This window comes from Lissotriton helveticus, chromosome 12 (genome assembly GCF_964261635.1).
Source record: "Lissotriton helveticus chromosome 12, aLisHel1.1, whole genome shotgun sequence".
Lineage (NCBI taxonomy): Eukaryota > Metazoa > Chordata > Amphibia > Caudata > Salamandridae > Lissotriton > Lissotriton helveticus.
Window position 1 is genome coordinate 152226359 of NC_136073.1, and position 12227 is coordinate 152238585.

Genomic DNA, 12227 nt, shown 5'->3' on the forward strand with positions numbered 1-12227 from the left:
TTGTGTATTTCTTATGTCTCTCTTTTGACATGCCTGAGTTGACAATAAGAGGTTAGAGCTGTTTCCACTTTTTCCTTGGGGGAATTAGGGTTGTAATGTTCTGAGGTTGCAAACACCATCAGGTACCCTGAGAGGTTTAACGGTCCAGATGTCACAGTGTGAGCTAGTTAGGAGCTAGATTGACATATTCTGATGGTATGAGAGGACTCAGTCTCCATAGTTTTGATGCTTATGTTGCCGCTCGCAGCGGAGAACTTTTGTTTGGGTGATTGCTGCCGCCACCAGAGGGGAGAGAAGGACAAAGCGGGACTCCTAAAACCAGGAGTCTCCGCTCTCGCAGCCACCAACGCGCTCCTCCCCCAGCCACTGCCTGCCTCATAACCGCTCGCGGCCCCCGCTTCGCGGGAGCCGCTCGCAGCGGAGAACTTTTGCTTGGGTGATTGCTGCCGTCACCGGTGGGAGAGAAGGACAAAGCGGGACTCCTAGGACCAGGAGTCTCCGCTCTCGCCGCCACCACTGCGCTCCTCCCCCTGATGTCACACAGCTACTAAAACACCACCTGACCCCGCAGTGCGGGGCGCGTGCCGGGCCAAGGGCGGGCCCGTTCTAGCCCGTTAGAGACCAGAGGAGACCGGACCAGGCCCACTCTCTAACGCCTATTGGAAACTGTTAGTACAGATAACCACTTCTGTCCATATCCTCCAAGCTTATTATGGCGGCCCGTAGTGGTATGAAACCTACAACTACAGGGCATGTAGCCGGGACTTTAGACCAATTTATCTTGAGGGCTTCATCAGTGTTAGAACGCGAGATAGCCTTAACAGAACGCCGGATGTCACTGGACCCGGCTTTCTCCAGGAGATCATCTTTGGGCCCCTTGGCTCAAGTCCGCTCACCGGGCCATTCCCAACAAATATTTGCAACTGAAGGGCCACCTGGAGGTCTAAATCCTCCCACTAGCAAAGCATTAATTACGGAAGATTTGACTAAATGACTGCCATCCGTGCAGGTACTTAACAAGGCGGTTACACCTGTAGAAGACCCTAAAATCTCCCCCAAAATCCTTACACACAATGAAGGAGCAATCCCCAAACGGAAACCGATGGGTGCACCACTTCGGGGCAGAAAACCTAAGCAGCCAAAACACAAATATCATAACGAATCACGCACCGTAGAGCAAGGCGACCTAAGCGAGTCTGCGGTGCCTCCAGTAAGTCCCCTCGAGGAACTAAATAACCCCGCACCCACAAGCGTTTCCAACGCAGATTTGCTGGTGGAGAAATTGAGCATGGCTATATCATCAATAATACAGCCCCTTGAGCAAAGACTAAAGCTAATTGAAAATAGGTTGGCGAAAATGGAGGATCTACTCGGGAAAACTCGGGAAAAATGCGGACCTTGTAAAAGAACTAACCACCACTACAGCTCAAGTTCATGCACCTACAGCTGTAGATGGGCTCCCGCCAACATACCCTAAGCCTTCAACTATTTGCCATACTAATTTACTGACTGCCACCACAGAACTCCGACCCAACGCACGTCTAAGCCACACTGGACTAAACCTGATGGAAATCCGCCTCCCCCAAGAACAATAAAGCCAAAAACCCCGGGCATAGCTCCCACAAACGGACCCAAGGATGATTACCCTTCTTTGGATCCACCGCGTATCGATTTACCTCCGGAAAGTGTACCCTATATGGTCGTCCTTACTGGGGTTCCTAAGCTGGCCCATAACAGATCAGAAACATTTATGGAACTTAAAATTAAATCGATACACTGGCTGAACACTCACAGATCCTTGCCAAGAAGTGTTCGAAGTCAAATTTTGTTTGTTAGAAGAGTAGGTTGGATGGGTCTCAAACCGAAAGATGTGGACGGGGATTGTGTACTTATAAATTTCCAAGATCGTAGGGTAGTTGATCATGTGTGTAGAAGCGTTCTCAATAGTGCAGCTACAACTATTAAAACAATGAAGATAAGCTATTTCTATCCACCAGCTAATACACCTCCTATCTACGGCCCCAGGAACGTTGCCCAATGTCAACTCCAACAAAATAATTGGAGCTGTGAAGAGGACATGTGGGGATGGAGGGGCACTGATGATGTTTTAGGCTTCTCAGTTAACAACAGGTTCAGTCTACTGGATCAGGTAGACTGACCACCAATGCCCTCTCTGCTTCAAACCCTGCCCCCATCAGTAGATTATAGGACGAAATGTCCGGGGGGGATTGCAGGGCTATCAGAACACCCACCTATTACTGAAGAAGGTGTGTGTGATGGGGGAAATCCGTCCCTAGCCATGAGGGAGATAGTGGCTGGTCCATTTATTCAAGCAACATCTAAGGCCCAAACTTCCACACCTCCTGTCCACAGCCCGACTGTACAATTAGATTTAGTTCACCATGTGCCTAGCAATTTAGTGGGTGGATCTGAGAGCTTGGGGCCTTGGGTGAATACGGGAAGGAGGCCGACGCCCCCAAACGGGACTCTTAAAATCCTGTCCTGGAATATAGCGGGACTCGCCGCCAACTTAGATATCCCTGATTGGTGTGCATTTGTAGATCTCCATGGGATCTGCTTATTCCAGGAAACCTGGGCTGTAAACCCCCTGCATAGAATGGGATACGTCACCTACATGGAGCCAGCCATCAAGGGCCCGAGAGGTAGACCATCGGGGCTGTGCACTTGGGTAGGCATACACCTAGGATTTGCATCGAAAAGAATTGACACAAATAGTCCTGATCTGACGTGTATCCTTTTGTCCCTCAACAAAACACCAAAATTGGCACTCATTAACACCTATTCGCAGCCAGTATGGCTAGGAGGAACCTCCCAGATCCTAGATTATTTGATTGCTCTATTGAATTCACTTCCGGGCGACGTTGTTCTGTTGATCGGGGTATCTTTAATTGCCATTATGAACCACTTAATGGTGTCCCCTCGATTTCAACAGAGGAAGATGAAGCTTGGCTAGTGCCGCCCCCAAACACTTACCCAGCTAAACAATGGACTCCCCTTGTCCTCCAACTGACCTCCCTCACCTATTCGTTCTCTATTAGAGCTTGCAATGGGCGTTTTCAGGGGATACTCCAGGGCATACAACCTACAAGAGGTATAGGCCACGAATCTGTAATAGACTACATTTTGGTTAGTCTGGAACTGTGGCCCAAAGTCCTCGATTTTAGCATAACCTGGCGTACGGAAAGCGACCACAACCCCTTGGCCATTAAGATGGATTTTTCTTTGGCAAACGAGGACTATGATAAGGACACCGCCCCTAGCAGTGATATCAGAGTAGTGCAAGGAGGGAGGAGAATTCGATGGGCAACCATGAAGCAGGCCAGTAAAAATATGGCTAAAATGTATCAAAGTGTAATTCCACTGCTCGAAAGGGCAAATCTTACTATTGATAACCCCTTGGAGAATGGTGTGGGAACAGATTTTGGTGGAATCCATAAGGAATTATCTGCAACACTGGCAGACTTTTTCTACAAACCAGGTCCCACTAAGCCCAAACCGCAGGGCGATAGAAATCCCTGGTTCACCAGGGGCTGCAGGGATGCGAAGTGTACACTGCTTACGGCTCTGAAACAAGGCAAAAAGGCAGGTGTCACTGAAGCCAGGCAGGCATACAAGAAAATTATTTTTAATGCGAAATCAGAGTGGGAAGTAGAATGATGGCAAGCCATTAGGTCTGCACTCGTTGCAAACGATTCAAGGACCTTCTGGAATCTCGTCCACACCGGGAAACCAGAGGGTAAGACCATGATTGAACTAAATATCCCTGAAGAAGTTTGGTCTCTACATTTTAAAGAGCTTTATTCTATCACCCCGACAAAGAGAAGCGAGGCCCCCCCAAGTCTTCTGGCCCCAGGCCCTATGTGGTGTACACCACTCTGTTCGTTGGCAGAGGTTCAAATGGCTGTAACAAGCCTGCAACAGAACAAAGCTTGAGGCTGGATAGGTTCCCGGGTGACCTTTTTAAAGACGAACAGACAGTATGGGTACCATATCTTTTATTATTATACAATGCTATTCTCCAGGGTTTACCACTCCCATGTACGTGGATGGGGGCGGAGATAATCCCTATATATAAAAAGGGTTCCCCGCTTGAACCATCCAATTACAGGCCTATTAGCCTTATTGAGCCGGAAAATCTATGCTAGGCTCCTTTTACAACGTTTGCAGGACTGGATCAACGATAACAATATTCTGACTCCGCTACAGGCGGGCTTTAGGGCCAAAACATCAACAATCGACAAATTATTCAGGCTCCAGGTTCTTTACTGGCAGCACGTCGTCCTGGAAGGAGGTAGCCTATATTTAACCTTCGTGGGCCTGAAGTCCGCATTTGATATGGTGGACCGGAAACAGCTCTGGACCATCCTACTAACAATGGGGGTCCCACCATACTTATGCTATCAATTTAAACTTCTCCATGAAGGCACATTTGTCAGAGTTTGATTTGGCAAGCACGGACAATTAACGGGGCCGTTCCCCCTTGAGAAGGGGGTACGGCAGGATTGTGTTCTCGCCCCAACCCTCTTCTCCCTCTTCCTCAATGGGCTCATAGAAGATCTCCTCGCTATTAAAGATACAGACTCTCCAAAATTGGCTTCCCAAAGATTCTCTGCATTAATGTTTACGGATGACACCCTGCTGCTTTCCAAATCACCTATGGGCATGCAGCGGGTGCTGAACAAGTTCACGAACTTCTCTAAAAAAAGAAACCTGGTGGTCAATATCAACAAGACCAAGTACATGGTATTCAATGCTAGCACTACCAACTTCCCCCATCCGACGATGGAAGGCAGATCCCTGGAAAGGGTCCCCATTTTTGACTATTTGGGTCTATCCTTGAACAACAAAATGGGGTGGGGTCCACAAATGGCCAAGGCCAACTTAAAATTAACCCGGGCTGTAGGGGGGGATCCTTAAAGTGCAAAAAAATTGTGTTTCAAAAATAGTAAGTGCCCCGCTTGAAATTTTTAAAGTTCAAGCTAGGTCATCTGCCCTTTATGGGGTGGAACTTTGGGGCCATACACCCTCAAATGAGCTAACCATCACAGAAAACAATTTTATTAGGCAAATTATGACTCTGCCAAGAAATACCCCGTTAGTCCCGCTTAGACTGTATCTGAACATCCGCCCGATCGCAGGCGCCGTCGCCTCACGGCAACTACTCTATTGGAGGAGGCTGTGGAGCACTCCTGAGTTGGCGAGCTATAAGGAGGAATTAAAGGTAGTGATGGCTTCTCTAGGCGCAGGCAGGATTCCTTGGTTATCTTTTGTAAGGCACTCCCTTATCTCGATTGGGTTAGAGAATCTCTGGACTAATCCTGAGGCCTCTTGCTCAGTTATTCCTAAGAAAATCTTGGCCCATATGATAAAAGACCACAACCTAAGGACTGTATCTTGTTCAGTGAAAACCTCAAGTCTAACCTATGGCTTCTTGGATCATAAGTCATACTATGGCTTCGAACAGGAAATCAATGTCATACAACCCACCCTAGCGAAGAAGCTTTATCTACAATTTAGATATGGAACTCTGCCTTTATATGCAACCACTGATAGGTGGACGGGGGGCCCAGTCCGTCCTTGCCCAGGTTATCGAATAGAGGATGAAACTCCCGTACACGTCACCCTCTTTTGTCCAGCACATGGTAACATCCGGAAGAAGTGGATTATTCAGCTATGTAACAATCTGGGCATTAAGAATTATCTCGCTTTCTTCAGGATTTTAAAAACTGATACCAACGCAGTGATAGTGGCTGCTGTAGCAAAGTTCCTGTTCTCAATGTGGTTAATTCGTAGGAATCTGATTAGTTAACTCAGAATTATATTTGCACTAAGTTCTTACCTGGAGACGTAGGGAGTGAATGAGTATATTAAATGGCATTTTACAATTTTTAAGCATTTGTAGATTTAACTTACATTTTTACAATTTTTAAAAGAAATTTCTTTCTTCCCACCTTGATGACTTTTATTGATGATGGAAGTAATCTTAATCAACTGATTTTATAAGATACTTGCTATGTTTGAAAACTGTATATTTTATATGTATGTGCTTTTATTGTTAAACCTAACCGCAATAAAGTTTTTGAACTGAACTGAAATACATTTCTTAGTAAATACATTATCATAACTTAGAATATTCTGTCCTAGGACTGGGTTCACTGTGCAAATTGTCCTTGTTTGTTGTTGTCTGTTCGGAGATAGCTCCGGGTGAGTAGAATCAACAATGTCAACTCGACCCGAGCTCAGGCACAGAAGGAATGAGTCCAGTTTTCTTATACAAACGGCACCAAGCCTTTGTTCAGCAGAAGAGTATTCTGGTGGATTGTTGTACTCACCCCATGCTTTAATTCTGGCCCAGCTGAATCTCATCACCATCCTGAGAGGGACGGTAGCCTGTTCTACATCGGACTGGCTACCAAATGACACATGCACGTAGGCGAATAGGGAGTTAGACCACTCTAAGATATCTGGCAGAATCGCACCCACCCTATGCGCTCTAGCATAGATAGTGCTAGGTAGGAGTATAATTATATGCATTGATATAATCAATAAAACAATTATAATGGCTGAATTATTCATGTTCTTTGCCATTCTTGTAACACTGGTTGCTATGCCTTGTTTTCTTCTACAAATAATTGCAGCAAATGTTTTTACCCAAGAATCCAACAGCTTCAATAAAATGTCTTTGCGTATTTCTTATGTCTCCGTTTTGACATGCCTGAGTTGACAACAAGAGGTTAGATCTGTTTCCACTTTTTCCTTGGGGGGGATTAGGGTTGTAATGTTCTGAGGTTGCAGACACCATCAGGTACCCTGAGAGGTTTAGGGGTCCAGATGTCACAGTGTGAGCTAGTTAGGAGCAAGATTGACATATTCTGATGGTATGAGAGGACTCAGTCTCCATAGTTTTGATGCTTATGTTGTCCAAACGCACAGTCTTACTGAATTAGTAGGAACCCTACAGCAATAAGTGGTTGGGTTCAATTCAGTCTGGTGTGATGTGCTACACAATAGAGATTACAGCACTGCCATGAATATGTCACTATAGTTCATCCTCTTCAGTAGTCATTAACAAATCAGGAGGGAGAATGAGGCGAACAATAGAGCCAGTTTTTCCACGTACTATGGGCCTTTGCCCCACTTGGAATCATGGACTGAAGAGAATCTTGACTATGATCCTGAATTTCTCTGGAAGACAGTGAAGAATGTTCAGGGAGAGCTTGGTGAGGTCTTCACATTTGGTGGATGCCTTGCATAATCTTAACTGTCTTGGTAAAAAGGTCCTCAGAGTCTAGCAAAGCTGATGCTGCAGCAGTTCCAAAGTGCTATGACCAGGGTTCTTATCAACTCAATACTGTGGCCCATTGAAAGTACTGGAAGACTTTTTGTTATATGGGGATTTGGAGATTGATACCACTGACCAATTTGTTGTCCTTGTATGGAGAGGAAAGAGTCAGGGAGGGGTGGGATGGTGGCATAAAGGTTCAGAGGGTATAGGAGGAACAGATTCAAATGTATCCTTTATGGGTTTTTTCAAGGAAGATTTCGGAAAGCTTGTAACCAAACTAAGCATGAACACCTTATAAAAGCAAAATGCAGCACAACTGGTCCTTCAAAAAATTCAAATTAGTTGCATTTTAGCTGATTCTTCCCTACCTGGCGCAGGTTAACATCACCTGAATCATAGTTCATCTCTTGCATTGGATCGGCATCTCATTCTAACTCATGTGCCTTTTATTGTTTTCACGTGAAATTCTTAATTTCTTCAGTGAAAGACCTCGCTGAACATCACTCTTTTTACCTTTGTGAGCAGCTACACTGGCCTCTGCTGAAGGTTGCAGCCCCCTCCTCCTAAAGCAGCGAGAAAATGAACTGAAAGACAGACAAGAGACCTTCAAGTGAGTTATTCTATGTTGTATTAACTTATATAGTGCTACCACCTTAGCAGCTTAGATACAAAAATCTCCCTCTCTGTAGTTTATAGCCAGCCCTAACAGAACATTATAATATTGTCAGCACTTTAATGATGACATTCCATACAGACAAGCTATTAACATAAGTAATTTGTATTTTAGCAAGTAACTAAATACTAAGTAGCATTTAAGGGCAGGTTTTTTGTGGGGGGGTTCCTTCTTCAGTGAACAGTGATAATCTGTGGTATTGAACGATCTCCTCTGTGGCTGATCTGATTAATTGTACAGGAACCCAGTTCGATTATATTCACTTTCATGATAGTCAGCCCCCCTACCCCAACAGCATTACTGAGCCTACTGAACAATGGGTATCGAGGGGTTCAGGAGTGTTATCCCTAGTAGAAACCAATAAGGGGCACTACATAAATAACTAAAACAATACATTCACATTAAAACACAATTTGAACATAAAGGCAATATTTCATAAAAAATATAAATTAAAATAAAATAAAGCATGTCGTTGCAGATGGGCCAGTCAATCACAAGCAGTAGCAGCAAGGTATAATACTCTGTGCTTGAAAGGAATGTAGGGAGCTACTGTAATGAGTGAAGGAATACGGCCTTGCTTTGGAACAACCACATCGCATCCAAATATTTGGTGACCGCATAGGCGTATAAAGGCCGGAAGTCAATTCTGAGTATGCTAAGCAACACTGTACCTTCTAGTACCTAGCTGCCTGCAAATAGTTTATAGCCAAATAAAGCATGCATGTGAAGAGGTGGGGGGAGCAAAGAGGGCATGACAGACATTTTCCTTCAAAAGATTGCGTAGTGGGCAAACCAGGGATGCCAGCGTCAGCCATTTCGAAGTAAATTATTTCAGTGGTAAAGTTCCCTCTCTAAGCTAAAAGTATACCTTTCTATCCATTGGCACTGTAATAATATCACAGAACTGCTCATAGGCACAAAAGGATTTAAAATTAATTAACATGCCTGACAGAGTAGCACTGGCAGCTTAACAGGTTTTGTCAGACACTGTTCTTGCCCAATAGAGCTTTTTCAGGGACTCTTTTGAGGGGATGAAGCAGCCGGATGAGTTCTCCTATAGATCAGCGAGGCCAATGGAGATAAGTGTCTGTTTGATATGGTGAAGCCAGTGAATTTTATTGAAATGGTCTAGCTTAATAACATTCTGTAAAGCATTTTGCTGAACTTAAAGGAGACCTCCCTGCACCCTGCCCTGGCAAGAACCAGACACTTTAGGAGCAATCTTTCTCATCAGCTACACTGATGCACCGCATTATCGCAGCAGAGCAGGCTTGGATTTTTTGGGTTTATTTTTGTCCATCGCAGCTCAAGTCCTTCTACTACCTCCATATTAGGTCTTGCCCCCCCCCCCCCCTACTCTGCTACTCCCACTCCACACCAATCTGGAATGGGATAGCCTCAATGCATATTAAATTAATTACCCAACTAATCTAACCAAATAAGCCTCCAAGATCTTTAAACACAGAATTCTAAATACGCACCCAGAATCCATCATCTCCGACCTCTACTGCTGCATATCAAAAGGACCCTCAATAAATGATCGTAATTTCTACACCAAAAGAAGAGCTCAATGGAGAAAGGCCATCTATGCAAAGCTCCTGATATCAACATCTAAGAAAACTGTGCACAGTCTTGTACTATCCGTCACTCCCTAACCCAATTTCAATGCTTAAGTAACCATATCCATTTACAACAATGGGATTATCCTTATCCAGGCATCAAATCGCTTCCTAACTGTATTTAACAACATTTTCCTTATCTTCAAGCATGCAGTGTATAATAAGGACTCAGCTCACTCTCAGGTACACAATAGATCTCCACACGTCGTGAAGACACACTTACTTATGTAATTTCACTGCCTACCCACATTAAGCGACCTTGAAAACATTTCAATTCTAGATGTCTAAGTATTAGCATTTTCCCTATATGCCCGCAAGCGCAGAGATACCCCTTCTGGGGTGATTCAGGCGCTATATAAGCAAATAAATAAAAAATAAATAAATAACACGGTCACCCCATGTTCCCTACTCAAACCAGCATAGCGATCAACCCATATAGTACCAACTCTTCCACATCCCATGAAAGGGTGTAATCACCCCCGTAAACCACCAAACATATTAGCGCTCTCACTTCAATACCGTAGCAAGGACCACAGAGATGCACAGCATTGAAGACATCTCTAACACACCCTCAATGTTCACCCTGTTAGATAATCATATCTTGCCCATTACCCAGTCTTTTCAACCACCTCTCCCATAAAAGGCTCAGGATCTCCACTCTCTTACATCGGAAGCCAGAACCCATGCCCTTCCAAACCTCCCCCGCTTACCCCCATAGACGAGCACCATTATAACAACACAACCAGACTGCCCCTCCATCTACCAGCCCTCTATCACCAACCTCGACATTCTACTCCCATGCTTCGATAGAATCCAGACTAGACAATTTGCAACACCATTGAGAATGGCTGGCCCTCCCAGGAACGGTGGCCTGCTGGGCTCAACAGACCTCCATATCTGGGACGGCTTTTAAATAAAGTAGTTTTTTTTTCAATGCAGCCTGTTTTCCTTAAAGGAAAACAGCATGCATTTAAAAAAAGAAAAATGAAATGTTTTCATTTAATTTTTTAACCCCTTCCATGCTCATGACGGAATGATTCCGTCATGAGCATCGGTGCTCCTGTGCTGATGACCAAGGGCACGAAATCCCTCTGCTGCAGACAGCAGAGGGATTTCCTTTTCACCCCTCTGACCTTGGGAGCTGGGGAAGAGCTTCCCCAGCTCCTGAGGCCCCCTCCCTGAATGAATGAATGAATGATGTAAGTCTTATCATGCGCATACTTAGCCCAATGGGCGTCAAGGCGCCTAAAACAAATGACACAGCTAGCAGATCAACGAACAGTCCATCATTGATAAGCTTTGGTAAAGTACCAGGTCTTCAGGGCTTTTTTAAAAAGATCAATTGAGGGAAGTACTTTAACCTCAGTTGGAAGAGAGTTCCAAAGCTTAGGGGCCACTACAGAAAAGGCTCTTGCTCCCCATGTGGCTAGCCGTATACGCGGCACTACCAGTTGGGACAGCCCGGCAGATCGTAAGGATCTAGTTGGGGTATAATGTGAAAGCAGAGACCCAAGAGAATCCTCCGGACCTGCTCTGAGCGCTCTGTATGTGAGACATAGAATCTTAAAAAAGACTCTATACTGGACAGGAAGCCAGTGAAGGTCTCTCCTGGCAGTCGTAGCAGAGGATGCTAAGGGAAGGGCCAGCACAAAACGTGCTGCCGCGTTCTGCACTATTTGCAGTTGATGAATAAGACCTTTGTTAGTCTCCGCATACAAAGAGTTGCAGTAATCAAGCCTTGATCCTACAAGAGCCACTACAATCTGCTTGCGGGCCTGAAGAGAGAGATAGTGACGGATCCTATTCAGGATCCTGATCACACCCCAACATGTGGCCACCGTCCTATTTACTTGGAGCTTCATGGAGAGTGAGGTGTCAAAAACCACACCGAGATTTCTGGCTGATTGGGAGGGAGTGGGGCAAATGCCAAGAGACAGAGGCCACCACTCATTAGACCAAGCATCTTGGTCCTTCCCAAAAACCAAAACCTCTGTCTTATCGCCATTTAGCCTTAGGGAGTTGATGACCATCCAATCTGCTACATGCTGCATGCATGACCTAAAGCTAATGGCAGACAAGCGATCAGAGGAGTGGGCCAGAGACACCATGATCTGGGTATCATCGGCGTAGGATACCACCTCCATCCCCTGCGATCTTACTAGTCTAGCAAGGGGGGCCACATAGATGTTAAACAGGGTCGGACTAAGGGCCGACCCCTGTGGCACCCCACATTGCAACGACTTAGCAGGGGAAAGAAAGTCTCCAAGCTTTACTCTCTGTTCTCTACTCGTGAGAAAGGAGTTAAGGAGATTCAGAGCCGACCCAGAGACCCCTGCCTCCCTAAGCCGAGATGTTAAAATGGCGGGAGACAGGGTGTCGAATGCGGCTGTGAGGTCTAATAGGACGAGTATGGTGGTTTGGCCTCTATCCACTTTTCGACGGATGTTATCTGCAACCACAGTGAGGGCGGACTCAGTACTATGACATTTTCTGAATCCGTGCTGGGTGCAGTCCAAGTACTCATTGGTTTCTAGAAAAGTGGAGAGATGTAGGTTAAGGTGTGACTCCAGTATTTTCGCAGGCGCTGGAAGCAGAGAAATGGGCCTAAAGTTTTTAAGAGTGCCCGGGT

General features: G+C 45.4%; 1 protein-coding gene across 1 annotated transcript in view; it reads left to right on the forward strand.

Annotated features, from left to right (window-relative positions):
- LOC144798590 (polyunsaturated fatty acid lipoxygenase ALOX15B-like) overlaps positions 1-12227 on the forward strand; it is a 302675-nt gene that overhangs the window by 116231 nt on the left and 174217 nt on the right. Inside the window, exon 3 of the mRNA XM_078669544.1 lies at positions 7832-7916. Within this exon, the coding sequence (XP_078525670.1) occupies positions 7832-7916 (85 nt within the window). The remainder of the gene's footprint in view (positions 1-7831; positions 7917-12227) is intronic.